We start from the raw sequence: 19,180 nt of genomic DNA on the forward strand, positions 1-19,180 counted from the left end.
TGTGAAAGGTGCTCTGGAAATAAACATTACTTACTTACTGTATGTTTGTGTCTTCCAGAGGTGAGGCTCGTGCCCAGCACCACCAGTGAATCCAGTGGGCTCTACTCAGTTACCAGTGAACTGTATATGAAACTGGTGAAGGAGGACAAGGATAATTACTTCTACTGTGAGGTCACCTACTTTGTTCCTGGGGCAAAAATGATGGTGGAGACCAACCGTATCAATGTCACAGTACTCTGTGAGTTTAACCCTTTAACCCAGTGGTTCCCTTCCTTTTTTTTGCTCGTGACCCCATTTTAATGTCACAAATTTCTGGCGACCCCAGACATTCAAAACTGAGAATTTTTTTTTGCTGATATTAAGTTGTTTTTGATCATGTAATAGTTTGCTATACTATGTTGCAAATAAATGTTAATTTTAGACAACATTTAGTCTATATAATGTATATTATTGTGGACGGAGGCAGAAAAGCCAGGTGTAGATTACTGCACAAAGTGAGAATAGTGAAAAGTGAGAACCTGTGCGACTTCTTGCAGCTGAAGACCTGCTGTCAAATCCTCCCAGCTACGGACAGAAAGTATTCTGATGCTCATCCAGCTCCTACAGTCCAGTCACTATCTCAGATGAGAACAAAAGCGGCAAAAAGTCTGTCATTTTTTGTATTTATTATTGATACATACATTTTTTCATTATTTTTATCTGCCTTATATGTGACAAGCCCCTGCTTATTTTTATGCAGATCTACATTATTACTTCAGGCACTTGTTTTTACTATTGACCCAGTGTAGCACTCACTATTTTATCTTCTGTATCTCAGATGTTTTTGAGAAGGAAAAGTGCAGCATGAAACAAAATAAAACCAAATGGCAGGTCAATAGTCTGCACTTCCACAGCAGATATTTTTGTTGATGTGCACAGATCAAGCTCTTAACACTCCAAACTGCTGCACCACATTGCAAATATTACTGAAACAAAACCAAACTTAATGTTTTTGTTGCTGCTTTGAGAAGATGAAATATGTCAGAAAGAATATCAGATGGAAACAAACTGTTGATGTTGGAGGTTTAACAATATTTAGTGCTTCAGTTTAAGCTTCAGAGTTTGTCATGTCTTTTATGGATTGGGATGGTCTCTGTCAACTCACCATATATTTTTTATTAGTCCTTTTTTTATTTTTATCAATTAGTGGAAATTTTAGGCGACAACATTTGAATTCCAGGTGACCCCACGTGGGGTCCTGACCCCAAGGTTGAAAAACACTGCTTTAACCTCTGAGACATTATTTTAGGTAAACGTGCGCCTGTGCGTCTGTTTCAGTGTCATAAAAGCTGCTGTGAGTATGTGCCTGTGTTCCTTTTCTTCAGTGGTTTTTTGCTTTACTGTGTATTTTAGGGTCAAAACCTGGTGAAATAACAGAAGAAAACAAACATAGGAATTGAAGTTTTACAGGTTTTGACTAAATAAGGCACTCAGAATGTACATCAAGAAGTGATTAAGGATGTTGAACATGAACTGTGAACTGGAAAACACTGACTAACGACAAGTATTTGAATTTTGGCCCAATAGTTTTTGTTTTGGGGCTCTTTTTTTTCTAAATCAGTCCAGCTACTTTTTGGCACCTGGTTGAACTACAGCACTGCAAACAACAGTAAAAACATAAAACCACAAGTAAAACAGTGTAACAGAAAACAAAACAAAACCCAAACCGACTGTTTTTATAGCCAGTCAGTCTCATTCACTCCTCTGTGCTTTACCCCCCATTCCACAGGCAGTGGGAGGTGCACTGAGCATGCTCAGATGTCTATGGAAAGAAACAGGTCTATTCTATCAGCATGTTTGAAAACTTTCCCATTGAGCAAATGGTTGATATACTGTATATACAGGGTTATTCAAAAAGAATGAACTGATTTCATGACGCATTGCTTCAGTTCTCAAACATTGTCATGGAAAGAGTCAGTGACCATTTGAAACAGGAGTTTTCTAAGTTTGAGCTTTTTTATATGAAAAAGTGTCCAGGCGATGGATTGGTCGGAAGGAGGCCCAAGACCTTGCTCTTTGTGCTTGGCCTGCGAGATGCCCAGACCTCACTGTGTGGGATTTTTTCTTGTGGGGATACGTAAAAGATTGTGTTAATGTTCCACCGCTACCCATTAACCTCGATGACCTTAAACATCAAATAACAACAGCGATCAACTCAGCTGATACGCATCTGGGAGGAATTCTCTCATCGCATTGATGTCGGCCACACTGAACACTTGTAAGACAGGAAATAAAAGTAGATTGTGAGTAGAACACTTGTGACTTGGCTCGAGTTTTCTATTGGTTTTCCTCATTAAAATATTATGTAATGAAATTTGCTCATTCTTTTTGAATTACCCTGTGTGTATAGGAGTACAGGTTCATAATTGTGATTAAAAAAAGTGATAATATTTCTATAAAATATGCTCATACGGTCTCACCCCTGTTCAAACATCTCCTGTGCTGCTCTTTCATTATAGGATTGATTTTTTCGTTTACTTTTAAGGCCAGGCCTTTGCTGCTTCTCTCTGTATTTCTGAGCTTCTATTCCCCCAAGAATCAGCAGTCTGATTCATTTCAAATAACGTTATCTTTATTATCATAACAGCCTGTATTCCTCTGTTTCAGACCCCTCCACCGCCGTCAAAGTATGGGTGGAGTCACCAAAAGGCGAAATCAAAGAGGGCGATACAGTCGAGATTCACTGCAGTGGAAACGGGAATACTGCAGCTGAAATTAAAATCACACACAGGGATGTAAGAACCTTTTATACAATATTTTCACCCTAAAGGCACCAGAGGAGGTTGTTAGAGATGTAAACAGCTCACTTCAGACTCATTTGTCTCTATGTTTTCACTTGTTTTATGATGCTCCTCAGCAGATAATTTTAGAGAGTTTTCCCAATTGATATGGAATGAAATCTGCATTTTTATTGTTAATGTGTTTTGGCTTTTTGTAGAATGAAACATCTACAGAGGATGGAGTGTTGGTGATGAAATCTGTGACCCGTGCACACTCTGGAGTTTATTTCTGCTCTTCTATGGACTTATACACTTATGAGGAAGTCTCTGGAAACACCACTGTGTTTGTCAACTGTAAGGAATCTGCACGACGATGGAACTGTAGCAGTGGTTTAACTGTGTTTGACCATTTTATGATTTAGTTCTTTTTTTGTTGTTGTTATTTGTTGCTTCCCTGATGGGTGTGTGTAGTTCTGGATGATGCTGTGGTGGAGCCTGAACGCATCATGGAGGTCGCCCAAGGAGAGGAAGTGAAGGCCACATGCAACGCCCTCTCTTCTCTCCAGACACACACAACCTGGTTAAAGGTCTCACACACACACACACACACACACACACACACACACACACACGCACACACACGCACACACACGCACACACACACACACACACACACACACACACACACACTGCTGCAGCATGAAACAAACTTCATTTACATTCATTCCAAAAGTTGATGTTTTTAGATAAGAAAAACTTCTCATGTATTTATGATTTAACTCTTCATTAATTCTTATTTCATTATATTTATATTTATATTTATAACAATATTTATAATCTGACTCACTGTTAAATTCAGGAGTTCTGTATCTTATTATTCTGTTTATTAGGATTTGTTCTATTCTGTGCTCTCTGTCTTCAAATATTTCTATCTTTTTATAATTTTATTTTCTTGGGGATGTTTCGTTTATTTATTTATCAGCCCACTGAACTGCTTTTGTGTATGAATTACTCTATATAATTCAATAAACCCGTCTCATCTTGCCCTTTAAGATCGCCTGATAATTGTAGTTAAATGCATTTTGGCGAAACAATCGACTCTTTATTCTTCTCCTTTGAAAATTTATTTGCGGTTGTGGTCTGCGTTTTTTTCATTTATTAGCATTTTTACGATGCGCGCAGTGGATTGTGGGTAGTTAAATAACACAGAAGATGCTGAAGGTCCACAGATGCAGATAATATGTGTGAACCAACCCTAAGAGACAGTCAACAGCAGAGATGTACCCGAATGCACCAGAGCTACTAAACCCACCGGATAATTAACACTACATCTCTTTTTTTTTTTCTTTTTCTTTTTTCATTATTTTGTCTGCAGAATGGAAAGGAGGTTTCAAAGGGACACATTTTGACGCTGGAAGCTACATTCGACACAGCAGGGACATATGTGTGTGTAGTGTCTGTTCCTGAGATAGAAGGAATGACAACCAGCGAGACACTTCGTATTAATGTCCAGGGTAGGTTTATATCACAGATACTGTTTATTAAAATGTCACAATGATGATCAATAATCTGTATTCTAACCTAAATATATGATATGATGTGCAATATAATGTTCAGTGTAGATTTATGCTGGTATTATGTTATGATTTTAGGCAGGTTTTGATGGCACAGCTTTTATTCAGTTTTTAATCTAAACAGCAACCAAAAGCATCTACTGATCTAAAATATTTAATAACTTTTGAATCACTAATACTATTGATACATCTTAATAATTCAAGTTAAATGCACTTTCTCAGCTTTTCAGCAGCATCAGATGTGTCTCAGTTGCCTCATGTTCTTATATAACAACTGCTGAATTTACCCTGAGCTTTTATGAACATCTAAGTGATGAGTAAATTAAATATGTAAATGGTGAGAAATCACTGAAGAAAGGTGTTATGTTTCCAATATACTAAGTGGCGGTTTGGGGCAGAACTGAGGGAAACTAACAAAAACACTACACAGGTATGGGCCAAAAATAGGGTTTTGGAAGGTGGTTTTAGTAGAAACCCTTACCACCATCTAAATCTATCAAAAGGAGACACAAAACCAAGCACTAATGCTGCCTTCATGTGCTATCGGGAAGATGAATCTTTCCACTTGTGAATTCATAATTACATTTGCGTATTGTTGAAGTGCTTTTCTTGTTGTAGTGAAATGAAAAATGGTTGACGTAATTTATCATGACCTGCTACTAACCTGCGACATGTTAATTCATCTGCTATAGCACTTTTTATTTATTTTTTTAAATTGTGGACATAGTATAAATGTGCAAAACTATCAGCTAACAGCAGCAGGACATTAATGAAAGCATCAGCATTCGTGATGAATTCCTCATTGTTCTCCGCCAAGTTCAAAGGTTATTGTTTTATCTCAGCAAGTGAAAATACAACCTGAGTTCATAACTAGTATCTACAGGGTGGGGAAGCAAAATTTACAATGAACATTTAGTTGTTTTTTCTCAGCAGGCACTACGTCAGTTGTTTTGAAACCAAACATATATTGATGTCATAATCATACCTAACACTATTATCCATACCTTTTCAGAAACTTTTGCCCATATGAGTAATCAGGAAAGCAAACGTCAAAGAGTGTGTGATTTGCTGAATGCACTCGTCACACCAAAGGAGATTTCAAAAATAGTTGGAGTGTCCATAAAGACTGTTTATAATGGAAAGAAGAGAATGACTATGAGCAAAACTATTACGAGAAAGTCTGGAAGATAAAGAAGAATGGGAGAAGTTGTCACCCGAATATTTGAGGAACACTTGCGCAAGTTTCAGGAAGCGTGTGAAGGCAGTTATTGAGAAAGAAGGAGGACACATAGAATAAAAACATTTTCTATTATGTACATTTTCTTGTGGCAAATAAATTCTCATGACTTTCAATAAACTAATTGGTCATACACTGTCTTTCAATCCCAGCCTCAAAATATTGTAAATTGTAAATTTTGCTTCCCCACCCTGCATACTATAGTCATAATAATGGAAGGTCTCAGAGCGTCTGTCTGTATGTGTGTGTATCTGCACAGTTCTGAGAAATTGAGATGTTTTTAACTGGACAATTTGGTACCTACAGGTGAGAAATAGTCCCATCTCCACATTAAATATCTTGGCAAGTTGATAGGACCAATATTTTGGGAGATATTAGTCATTTTGGAATACAATAGCCTTACAGTCACGTTGCTCAGTTGACCAGAAGCACAGCACCACGCTACATGATGGGAACTGAAGTTAAAAACAGGAACGACACATTTATTAACTTTAGTCCCTAAATATTGGTATTAACCCTTTCATGCATGAATAATGAGAACCTTAATCGAGATTTTTTTTTTCCTGTTTTTATTCTTCTGTAGGCATGAAAAAAACAATGTGACTGAGTTTTTTCTATGAACCTATTTTTCATGGAGTTACAAAATCATGTGTTTAATTTTAGAAGCAAAGAAACATGTATTTACTGATATACTGTGTGAAAACTATGAGATAAAAACATTTTTAATGCTGCCAATCTGATGTTTTCTCACATTTTAACAATACCTGCATGGAGATAATATGCAAAAACAAACAAACAAACAAACTAAAAACTAAACTGTTAATTACAGTTTAATAACAATTAGCATTTTTTTTTTTACAGTCAAACATGTTATGCAGATCAGGTTTATCTGGAACAGCAAATTTACAGTAATGGTATCAATTACAGTGTATGGGATGAAGCATAAGTATCCACTGTATTGGCTGATATGGAACTAAAACTACAAAATCCATAAATATATATGAGAACACCTTTGAACAACTGTCCACTGTAGAGACCACTATGCATGAAAGGGTTAATATGACCTGTGGTTCCTTCACACTTAATAAACAGAACCTGAAGGCAGGATCTGAAAGTAACAAAGGTTAAATCTAGACAGAAGTGGCCACAAAAGTAGTTGTGGATCTTTAAGGGTTGGCCTGTTTAAATGAGTTATTAATGGAAAATGAAAATGCTGCCCACTGAGGTGAGGTTTATATCCACTTAATTAAAATCCAGATATGATTTTAAGGTTTAGCTGTAATAGTTGCATTGATGGTAGAATGTTTTGAGGTTAATGTTGTTTTTTGACATTTGCAGGGCCACCAGAGATCCTGGAGCCAGTCAGCACAGAGATTGAGGAGAGTTTTGACAGTACAGTCGACCTGAGCTGTGATGTCAGAGGTTTCCCCGCTCCAACCATCGTCTGGTCCACCTCCGATGGAAAGGTAACTGGTACTATGTCACAACAGTTTGTCTATGTGTTGAAGACAGTAGTCGCTTTTCCATTGGACATCTGTGAAAAACTTCACCAATATTTACTAAATGTTGAGAAAACAGAAGTGTGTAATGTCGTTTTTTTTTCATTAAATCACATTATTTATTATCACAAGATGACACAAGAAGTCATAAACATGGCAACAAACGTAAATATTGTGTTGACTTACAGATATATTCATTATTATTATATATTACCCCTCTATTCTGTACTAAATTAAAAAATGATTTGGTTTCCTGTTGTGCCCACACATCCTGTGCCATGTTTCTTTTAAAACTCTTCTTCTTCGTTTGTTGTAATGTCCATCAACATCTGTTTTTTTTTTTTTATTCATGTGACTCTAGTTGTGGAAAACAGTCTTTCCATTGCAGTTTTTCGTGATATGTCAATTGCGTTACACCCCAAAAAAACCACCTCTTGTCAGCGTGAAAACTTTTAATTGAAGAACGAGAGTTTTGGAGAAATTGTCATTTTCCCATTAGGTAAATTTTTATCCGCGAGTTATATTCGTGCAATTTGAGGGTCAATGGAAAAGCGACTACTGTAATGTGATGTGAAAAACACTATGTCAGCATAGAGGACAACTTGAAATATATAAGACAAGTATGTTTTTGGAAGAAAATGCTCTCAACTATTTTAAGAGTCAGGTACTCTGGTGAAAACAGGCAGCACATGGAAACATAGATTTGGTGTTTTTTGTTTTTTTGTTTTTTTGTTTTTTTTCATTTGTAAATTGAGGTAAAAGTCAAGGTCAAGTTTATTTGTGTAGCACATTTACAACAACGCAAGGTGCCCAAAGTACTGTACGAAGATATAGGTAAAACTACAAGATCTGATAAAACTAGTAAAAATATATAAGATATGCTAAAACTGATAAAAACAGATGCACAATTATAGGATAAATAGCGTGTAAAAACACAACCAGAAGAAAACATTTTTCCTGCTTAAAGTTCTGAAAACTTTCCCTTTTTTCTCTGTCGTCTGTCACTGACTGAACCAACTACACTGTATCTTTAAGTTCCTTTTGCTGGATTTTCTACGTCTGCAATAGAACCACATACATTTTTTTTCAAATGTGCAGGAATGAGATGAGATTAAGTCTTTTATTGCACATGAATGATCTGCACTGTTTAGAGGAAAACAAATTCAGATAGCTTCCAGGCGACTCATACAGATAATAATTGTGTTTGTGTTTAGTGCCATTTTATCCATTTGATGAAATTAGGAGCAGGATGCTGGTCAGTATATCTGGATCCTCTTTCACAAATGCTATTTACAAGCACTTTTCATAAATAGCCGCATCTTAATTCACAAAAGATAGTATTTGCAAATATGTTTGAAATGACTATACAATTGCATACTCATCGTGTAATAATATGATATTTGAGTTGCAGGTTACTGATGGAATGAAACAGGCCCGGGATGTGTCAGCTGTTATTGCACAGTGTTGTGGTTTTTGTTATAGCTTCACCGATGTTGTTTTAACCCATAAAGACCCAGCGCTACTGTTTTGTCAGTTCTCAAATTAATTTTTCCCTACATTTAACCTTTCTTAAATGATTTGTCACCAGTTATTAGAATACTATCCTCTGTATTTTGCATTTTTCACTGTAAATCATGTATTTTTCTGTATTTAATTTAGATGTTCATGGTTATTATATCACACACTGGAAAAAATCAGAATCTTACCAAGTGTGTTTTTCTAATTTCTTGTCAAAATATCTCATTACACTTAAAATAAGACATAATCACCTAAAGAGTAACTTTACAGTGAGATATAAGAACTTATTTTTAGACAATAGATCTTGAAAATCTTATTTTAAGAAATCTTACCAAGATAATTCTCACTTGTTCCATTGGCAGGTGTTTTTGCTTGAAATAAGCAACAAAATCTTGAATTAAGCAAAAAGTCTGCCACCAACTTCTTTTTGTCATGAGTTAAAGTCAGTTCCAAGTCTGCAAATCTCTTTACAACTGTTGTGTGTTGTTTGATTCAAAAATAAGGATTGAATTACAGATTACACACTGTATTCTTGAGTTTCTCTGACAAAAGTGTCACGTCCGTCTTATCTGTGATTAGTTTACTCGGCACCTGTTAGTCCCGCCTTCATATCTGGATTCAAGCCCCGTGATTCCAGATGGATTTCTCATTTTTTATTTTTTATTTTTTTGGAATAAACTTTCCCAGATTTTGTAATAACTTGTTACATATTGCAACTGTTATTACAACATGTGGCTGTAGCACTTTTTTTCCTTCTTTTTATTTATTTATTTATTTGCAAAAAATGACACATACACATATTTACACAGCCAACATTTCACACAGCAGTAGTGGACAACACATAACAAGTAACATATACAAGATAGAAGGATTTCTCATTGAGAAAGGTGGGTGGCTGGCCAGGCTAGGAAAATATCATATTTCCACTGAAAAATGTAAAATGCACAGAACAATATTATAATAAATTGTGATAAATCATTTAGGAAAGGGTAAATGTAGAAAAAAATCCACTTGATTGTCATGACAAAAATAGCACTAGGTCAGGGGTGTCAAACATGCGGCCCAGGGGCCAAATGCGTCCCGCCAAAGGGTCTAGTTTGGCCCCTGGGATGTTTTTGCCAAGTGCAAAAATTCCACAATTCCTCTTGAATTGAATTAAGCAAAAAAAAATTTAGCTTGAATTAATGAAAAAATCTTGAATTAAGCCAAAAAAAAATCTTCAATTAAGTAAAAAAATCTTCAATTAAGCCAAAAAAAATCTCAAATTTAGCCAAAAATTCTTGAATTAAGCAAAAAAAATCTTCAATTAAGTAAAAAACATCTTCAATTAAGCCAAAACAAATATCAAATTTAGCCAAAAATTCTTGAATTAAGCCAAAACAAATCTTCAGTTAAGTAAAAAAAATCTTGAATTAAGCCAAAAAAAAAAATCTAGAATTTAAAACTTTTTTTTTCTTTGTTTTAGTGCCAAAAATAACATTAAATTATGAAAATATTTACATGCACCAACTATCCTGTAACAATAAAATGTGAATAACCTGAACTAATGTGAACAATCTGAAATGTCTAAAGAAAATTCAGCCCAATTTGAACTCTTTTCTTCCTGTTCCTCAGTGTTTAGTGTCTTTGTAGATCTAATCCATAATGCACATGGACAAATGAGAAGTTCAGGAATAATATTGTTAAAATTGCACTTAATTTTCTTACGTTTTTTTAATTTAAAATTTAGTTGGTTTTTTTTTTTTTTTTTTTTGGGATAGTTCATAAAAGTAAGTATTTTCATAATTTAATGGGGTTTTTTTTGCACTAAAACAAAGACAAAAGTTTGGAGTTGACATTATTTATATATTATTCTGTTATTATTTTTCTGGTCTGGCCCACTCCAGATCAAATTTAGCTGAATATGGCCCCTGAACTAAAATGAGTTTGACACCCCTGCACTAGGTCTTAAGAGCTGTTTCATTGGATAAGATCCATCCACCATCCTCTAGCAGTTTATCACAGGACCCATATGCATCTTACAAACTAAAACACAGAGCCCATCTGAGACCCCTCTGCTGGTGGTCTTTGTTTTTAACCCTGCGTTTACATGCCAGATCCTCCCGACAACATCCCAAGAAGAGACGGATGAGGGCGTCCACAGCGTGGTCAGTGTCAGGGTGACCTCTGACATGATCGCCTTCTGCAACGCCTCCAACGTCTATGGCACCGACGCCATGGCCTTCAGCATCAAAGCCAGTGAGTTCATGCTCGCCTTCCTGTGTCTGTAGATGCCAGTTTGTCTCTACCCCCCCCAGTTGTTCTGTTTTTCCCCTGTCTCGTCCTTGTTCCATTTTTGTGTATTTTTACACCATGTGAAGGCCTCAGGCTCTGCCATGTGCTGTAACGTGTTGCCTGTGATTTTGGACTTTTTCGGTCCGTGTTGTTGATGTTCTTTCGGCTAACACGCTGTCAAGCTGTGTGGCTGTTGAATGTGCACCCCTCCCTCCCTAGTGTGTTAACAGGGAGCGTCCTCCCCTCTGTGCCTCTACCTGTTTTCAGTCAAACACACCACCACACCAGCCACCACTACCACTACAGTTTCCACAGGTAAGACCACAGCCACGCTGATCACCACTCAAGACAAACCATCAAAAATGTACAGGGTGGGGAGGCAAAATTTACAATATTTTGAGGCAGGGGTTGAAAGACAGTGTATGACCAGTTAGTTTATTGAAAGTCATGAGAATTTATTTGCCACAAGAAAATGTACATAATAGAAAATGTTTTTATTCTGTGTGTCCTCCTTCTTTCTCAATAACTGCCTTCACACGCTTCCTGAAACTTGCGCAAGTGTTCCTCAAATATTTGGGTGACAACTTGACCCATTCTTCTTTAATAGTATCTTCCAGACTTTCTTGTAATAGTTTTGCTCATAGTCATTCTCTTCTTTACATTATAAACAGTCTTTATGGACACTCCAACTATTTTTGAAATCTCTTTTGGTGTGACGAGTGCATTCAGCAAATCACACACTCTTTGACGTTTGCTTTCCTGATTACTCATATGGGCAAGAGTTTCTGAAAAGGTATGGATAATAGTGTTAGGTATGATTATGACATCACTATATGTTTGGTTTCAAAACAATTGACGTAGTGCCTGCTGAGAAAAAACAACTAAATGTTCATTGTAAATTTTGCTTCCCTACCCTGTAGAATACTGGGAACTAGGGGTGTAAGAAAATATCAGTTCTGCAATATATCGCGATATTTCATTTCACAATACTGTATCGATATTAAAAAGTACTGTATCGATATTTTTAGGTATTTATTCAAATGCCGATATTATGGAGGTTATTTTTTTGTTTTGTTGTTTTTCTTTTTTGTTTATATTTTATTTATTATTATTTAACACTCTTATTAAATAATTTTAGTTCCTTTGTTGGGATTGCACAAAAATAATGTTCTGATGTTAGTTATGAACTAATAGAATATGAACATTTGAACAGGATCTTAAACTGTAATGTCTGTAAAGTTTTTAACACAGGAAAATGTTGTGATATAACATTAGATCCTGTTGTGATCAAATAAAAGTGTTTAGTATTTGTGCATATTTCTGGTGTAATTCAATTCTTCAAGGAAATAATAATCTAAAAAAAAGAAGCAAACAAAAAAATTGCCTTTTTAACAGTATCATGATATATTGTGATATATCGTATCGTGATCCGAGTATTGCGATTTGTATGGTATTGCCAGATTCTTGCCAATACACACCCCTACTGGTAACCACTAGCTTGTAATGGAAGTGACAAGTCAAGTTTTTACCTCCATATTCAGTACTACTCACTGCACAGACTTTATTTTATTAATAGTCTGGTTGAGTCACACAGAAGGAATGAAAGAAAAGGGTAAAAATAGACAGAACCTGCAGGCAGCAGCAGCCAGTGTCATGACTGAAAGGCCATTTTAAAAGTTGGTGATTAGATGTGATGCAGTGTTTATTTGGTAATGTGACTAACGGTGGAATACAGTCTCACAGTACAAACTCGAGTTACTTGTACTTTACTTGAGTATTCGTATTTTATACAACTTAAGACTTTGACTCCATTACAGATACAGTTTTTGCTTCACATCCAGTGAAAACCAAGTATCGCCAAATGTGTTGATTTTACATGTTTGTGTTAAACTGGAGACTGTAGCGTAGCTTCATGGGTTGATTTGAGCTAAATAAACTCTTCTAAAACACTCTTTAATTAAGTGGAAAATATGTTGTCATAGCTGAAAATAGGCTGTTTGTAAAAAGTTGACGTTGTAGAGATACATGGTTCCCACAGGACATATAAATGGCAAACATTTGATGATGCATTATTGTAGATTAAACCACAAAATGGTACAAAAAGTAGTTGAAATGTGTTCTGTTTTAATCCATAAAGACCCAGTGCTACTATTGTGGTAGTTCCAAAATTATTTCTCTCTCTACATTTAACATTTCTTAAGTGATTTGTCACCATTTATTATGAAATAATCCTGTATATTTTGCATTTTTCCAGTGAAAAGCAGGTATTTTCCAATATTAAATTTACTGATCATATAGATGTTCATTGAAGCTCAGATTAAACTTGAGGGTTATTATAAAAAACAAAACAAAACCCTTCACTGATGTTGTTTTAACCCATAAAGACCCAGTGCTACTTTTGTGTCAGTTCCCAACCTAATTTTTCTCCATATTTAACCTTTCTTAAGTGATTTATCACCATTTATTATAATATCCTCTGTATTTTGCATTTTTCACTGTAAATCATGTATTTTCCTTTAGATGTTCATGAAAACTCAGAGTCAATCCAATGGTTATTATATCCCAACAGAGAAAACTGAAGAAAAAGTGACATTTCAGTAAATATATCATTAACTGAACATAAAACAAGTGTCTACAACCACTGTTATTTATCAGACTCCATGGAGTGGATGGATCAATGCTGTAGAAGATGATGGTGTTTCCATGGTCACTACAGAGCCTCTGAACGTCCAAATGGGTCATATGTGATGACCATGAAAAGATGGCAAACTGTATTTTACACCAATTATTTACATGTATTGAAATGATTAACAGGTATTATACATTTTAAATCAGTAAATGGTTTTGGTCGCTCGTGCATGTTTAGGTCTTTATGGGCTAAACGGTAACAGCTGTAAAATCTAACATAAACATAAACTCAGCAGTAAAACGAATACAAAAACATAGAGTAAAAGTAAAACCTGGGGCCTGCTTGACTTCACTATGAGTATATACTTTTTAATATTACTTCCGTACCTTTACTTGTATGAGTTTATGAATGCAGAGCTTGTACTTCTATTGTAGTTGTGTTTAAGTAAAGGATGTGAAACCCTCTACCACCACTGAGGTTTGCCACAACACTACTACTGTACAGTGAGTAGTTCAACTCAGCATTAACTTTTGTGCAATTATTAACCCTAAAAGTCCTAAACAGCCACCAGCTGATCTAAAATATTAAGTTTCGAACCACTAATCCTGTCAATATGTGTAAATAATCCAGCTTTTCAGCAGCGTCACATGTATCTCATTTGTCTGTTTTGGCGTAACCATCAAATTAACCCTGAGCTTTTAGAAACATCTACATGATCTGTGAAGTAAATATATGAAAATGCAGAGGATAATATGATAATAAATGGATAAATGTAGAGAAAAATCCATCTGGAAAAATAGTTGTAGGTCTTTAAGGGTTGACTGTTTACATGAGTGTAATAAATGGGAAAGTGGAAACGCTGCTGCCTGAGGTGACGTTTATATCCACCATTTAAAAAAAAAACAAAAACAAAAAACACCACTTAGTTGAGGTCCAGATACAATTTTAAAGTTAAAGTTTCCCCTGTGAGTGTATTTATCCTTACGTGGTGCAGATTCATGGACGTACACATACACGCTAACTCTAACCCATGCGGCTGTAGAAAGCAGCTGATGCTTTAAATGTGCTCAGAGTCGGTCTCCTGACTCCCATTACGCCTCCTGCCTTGTTTTCTCTCCCTCTCTCCGTCTCTGTCTCCCCTTTTTCTTCTACGTCATGCCAGGAAATTTCCAACCCCTCAGAGGAAAACTGTTCCAGGTTGTTGTTTCTCGCAAAGAGGCGCTTAAATGAGATTATCCAGGGCTGCTGCTCTGGGAAATGACTGCTGTGCTACTGACCACAGTTGGCCCATCAGCGACCGACTCTGATGTTTAGCTTAAAATTGCTGATAAGGTTTTTGTTCACATTAAACATCTGTTGTGTTCACTTTGCGTCTCCACTCCCTGCTGATATGAGTTACTGAATATATCCGGCCACCCACTGATAATTGTGCTCATGTGGTTTTTCTCAGTTAAAGCAGACACAGCTATCCCAGCAAAGACGGTCCCCAAAGGTTTGTATGTTCTGCTGCTGTAGTCTCTCCCTCACCTCTCCATTTCAACGGCAAAAAGCTCCTTTCCACATCTCTTCCACGGCACCTCCCTCTCTCACCTCCCAGCACTCTATCTTGATGAACGAACTGAAATCAGGCCATCAGTGACTTGTTTATCATCTTCCCGTGCATGTTGCCATGTTGTTTATAGAAGAGCACATTTGTCCCCCTTCGCTCCTGAATGGACTCTGCACCTTCCTCTCTTCAGGTTTTCCAGGCTGTAGGTCACATGAATGATTCTAGTGCTACACTCTGTAATGCTCTGTACCTTCACTTTGCTGTTGAATGCTGCCTGATGCGATCCTGCCTCCTACTGTCCTCTCGTCTTCAGTCCAGTTCCACTCATTAATCCCCTTGTTGTTGTTGTTGTTGTTGTTGTTGTGCTTCTTCTCCACCAGAGGGCAAGGGTGTCATCATCGCTGTCATCATCATCTGCATTCTGCTGCTGGCGGTCTTGGGGAGTGTCCTCTACTTCCTGTACAAAAAGGGCAAAATTTGCGGCCGATCTGGAAAACAGGATCTGTAAGTGCAATGAGAGTTGGAAGTGTCAGAATAAATAAATATCATCTTTAAAGGTTACAACTACATCTACAGCCCTAAAGGTACATGCACTATATCATATACACTAGAGCCCATAAAGGTGATAATTTTCCTCTTCTCCTGAAATGATTGTTAGAGTATGATTTATTCTTGATAACATGTAACTGGGACTCGATATATAATTTTTTTTTTTTAAATTAGTGATAGTTAACAAGATAATGTGGACAGAAAAACAACAACAACAACACATAAACAAAGGGAAACTCAAACAAATAAACAAACAAACCAAGAACAACAACAATGACAAAGTATTGACAAACAACAACAACGACGTCATATTACAATGAAAAAGATCATAAATGTAAATAGCAACTAAATAATATAGCTTGGTTAGGGGCAATAGGGAAAAGCGAAGAGGGGGTTGTGAATGAAAGTGAGAAATAGAGAGGGGGGAGTGAGGGGGAAAATAAAAATTGTTGTAATAATACAAAAATATATAATAATAATACCAGTAGCCTAATTTGCTAGTATTATTGTGGTTGCGGTAGCGGCGGAGGCAGTCATAATACAACAAGTTAAATAATTTAATGTTTGTAATGATGTATTTGTATCAGTTACTACAGTTACAGTTACTCGATATATAATTATTACATCTGATTATGAGGCTTATAAAGTTATTATATGATGTCATTATATTCAATAAGTTTGCCATTTTTTGATCCACAGTTCAGACTAAATTGTGACTGTGACGGTTCTGACCTTGTTTGGGTGATTCCATTTGGATCTTTACTGAAGATATTGACACAAATCATATAAAATATGTGGTGATTAGTGGTGTATACATTATGTATAAAAAATTTTGGGGAGCTAAAAGTTTTAGGTGAAAAATGTCAAAATACTGCTCGGTAACACGTGGACTTGAAACGGACATCCATTTTTTAAGCTTTACGCAAACATTCAAAACATGCAGTTCTTGACAGAAATTGATATCAAGTAGGACAAAAACCTTTTAGATATTATATTTAACTATGCTGAAAATACATGTTGGAGTAAAATATTGAAAAGTCTGGCACATCTGATCTGCTCCTAGTCTGCAGTATGTGATGCATGATCTAGTGATGGGTTAAAGGCAGAGGACAAATTTCAGTGTGGTGCATGTTGACGTGTGTGAACCTACTGAGAAAATAAAGATTCTTCTTCTTCACAAACTGCATCATTTAGATCAGGGGTGTCAAACTCATTTTCGTTCAGGGGCCACATTCAGCTAAATTTGATCTGAAATGTGCTGCACCAGTAAAATAATAATATAATAATATATAAATAATGCAACTCCAAAATTTTCTCTATGTTTTATTGTGAAAAAAGTCAAATTAAACTATGAAAATGTTTGCATCTACAAACTGTCCTTTCAAACAATGTTAATAACATGAACAAACTGAAAAATAAGTGTAATTTTAACCATATTATGCCTCAGTTTATCATTTCCACATGGTCAATATAACTTACAGATCACAGTGGATCTACAAATACACAAAACATTTAATAACAGACAGAAGATAAGATTAAAATTGTACTTACTTCTCTTAAAACATTTCAGGTTATTCACATTTTTTGTAAAATTATACTTTGTTTTAGTGTAAATACATGAAAATATTTTGATTTACAAAGAGAGAAATTTGGAGTTGTGAGTACTTATAGATTATTATGATAGTATTTTACTGGTCTGACCCACTGGAGATTGAATTGGTTTGAATGTGGAGCCTGAACTAAAATAATAGTTAATATCTTTGTGTAAATTTTGCATTTCACAACTTCATCCCAAGGGCCAGACTGGACCCTTTTAGCGGGCCGGATTTGGCAGTTTGACACCTGTGATTTAGATGATCAGAGTACGGGGATACTCTTTAAAAAAAATTATAAATACCGTTTTTCCTTGCAGCACCAAAGAGAAGTCTAATAAAGATAACATCGTTGTGGAGATGAAGAGCGACAACACAGAGGAAGCTGTGCTCCTCGGCGTCAACGGAGAAAAACTACCGCCCAGCGACCAGGTGCGTATCCACGGTTCAACCCGACTATCTGTGACCTGAGACAACACCAATCTGATTATAACGATTTACATGCCTTTCTCCTCCTCCTTCTCCACTTTTTGTCTTATGATGAAATGTGTGTTTGCAGTGAAGTGCGACGAGCGCCTGAACGTGCAGAAGTGAGGAGGCGACGGCCGCTCCTCTTCCTCCCTCTCAGGCTCAGACTCGCCGATGCCTTCTCGCTTCCACCAGAGCCCCTTTATGTCCGAGTTATGTCATGGAAAGACTTAGATGCCTGTCAGGTAATCTGTCACGACGGGCAACTGAGACTGAAATGATTCCAAGCTGCAGCCTTTGCCTCCTGTCCTATTACGACCCAGCACATGTTTTTTCTGTTTTTTTTGGAATGCGACTGAATGAGTGTAAATGAAGTGATTTGAGACGACATAACTCAAGGACCGCCCTTAGACTGTAGTTCTCATGACCGTGAGCCTTGTATACTGCTGATTGTCCATAGATCCATCATTTAGAGCACAATGTTGACTGTTTTTATACCCAAATAAGTATCACCTCAGGCAAAGCAATCACTAAAGAGGAGCCTGAAACAGCTCTGTGTCAAGTGTACATATGATAATCTATGTATATATTTCTTTATTTAAATAACATGATATAAAAAAAAAAAAAAGAAAATCAACCAAAAACAACCAGATAGTGTTTTATTTTGTTCCAGTGCTCTTCATGGAGAGCTCAGGTAGCGATAGCCATCCTGTTTTGATTGTATTTGATTAACTTTTTTTTTTTTTTTTTGCCTGTTTTCTGTTTTGCTTAAGTCTGTACACTGAAATCCCGGGTCTTCGTTGACACCTCGCCTTGACAGCCACTTCCAGCCTTATCACATTTCAACAAAACCTTTGCCTTTTTAGCTCTAAAACAAACCCACAGATCGTTCGTTCACATATCATTTCACTTTAGTTGTTTTTTTTTTCCTCTCCAGCGCTTATTTGTGTCTACATATATGTCATCGTTAATGTGGAAATTAAAGACGACCATTTAGTTTTTGTTTTTTTCTTCGCCTCACAATCTAGTTTTGATACTTTTTGTGTGTATTTGAGTTGTTCCATTGCCAACAGTCAAGTTAAAGGTGAAACTGCATTCAAAGCTCTGTAGAAATATTAGTTAAGCCACATTTTTGTACTGTTAGCTCTGAAATATAGTTGTATTTAGTGTTCAGTGCACTGATTTCTTCATGGAGTTTTGTTTCATTAATGTGAAACCTGTGTTTAATGTTACTATATGTGATTGAAATATTTCTGTAGTTATTTTTATTTTATTTTTTTTAGGAGGATGAGGGTAGAACAGATTATTGGTCCATGGAAAATATGGTTCATGGCATGAAGTCTCCCTCCGTAAAAGGAAAAAAGACTCATGTTTCTGTTTAATAAGTGCTTATAGATGATATCGACTGAAACTTGAAATAACCTGTTGGACACAGACTCCCCCTCAGACACGATGCCTTACAGTGACGCCCACCCCTCGCTCATCTGAGACGCATTCATTCTGACATGGCGACGTACAGTGAATGACTACTG

At 36.3% G+C, this 19,180-nt stretch overlaps 1 protein-coding gene across 3 annotated transcripts in view; it reads left to right on the forward strand.

Moving 5' to 3' along the window:
* Positions 1 to 18,767, forward strand: part of mcamb (melanoma cell adhesion molecule b) — a 56,510-nt gene extending 37,743 nt beyond the window's left edge. The window contains exons 6-17 of one of the 3 annotated variants that reach the window (XM_030151804.1): positions 59 to 238; positions 2,647 to 2,774; positions 2,978 to 3,113; positions 3,231 to 3,346; positions 4,135 to 4,273; positions 6,909 to 7,036; positions 10,684 to 10,825; positions 11,129 to 11,176; positions 14,941 to 14,982; positions 15,420 to 15,543; positions 17,501 to 17,612; positions 17,740 to 18,767. In XM_030151804.1, coding sequence (XP_030007664.1) covers positions 59 to 238; positions 2,647 to 2,774; positions 2,978 to 3,113; positions 3,231 to 3,346; positions 4,135 to 4,273; positions 6,909 to 7,036; positions 10,684 to 10,825; positions 11,129 to 11,176; positions 14,941 to 14,982; positions 15,420 to 15,543; positions 17,501 to 17,612; positions 17,740 to 17,742 — 1,298 coding nt within the window. In that variant the 3' untranslated portion in view covers positions 17,743 to 18,767. The remainder of the gene's footprint in view (positions 1 to 58; positions 239 to 2,646; positions 2,775 to 2,977; positions 3,114 to 3,230; positions 3,347 to 4,134; positions 4,274 to 6,908; positions 7,037 to 10,683; positions 10,826 to 11,128; positions 11,177 to 14,940; positions 14,983 to 15,419; positions 15,544 to 17,500; positions 17,613 to 17,739) is intronic. The other 2 variants (XM_030151805.1, XM_030151806.1) reach the window with 2 other exon arrangements.
* The last annotated feature ends 413 nt before the right edge of the window (positions 18,768 to 19,180 follow it).

This window comes from Sphaeramia orbicularis, chromosome 13 (assembly GCF_902148855.1).
Source record: "Sphaeramia orbicularis chromosome 13, fSphaOr1.1, whole genome shotgun sequence".
Classification (NCBI taxonomy): Eukaryota; Metazoa; Chordata; class Actinopteri; order Kurtiformes; family Apogonidae; genus Sphaeramia; species Sphaeramia orbicularis.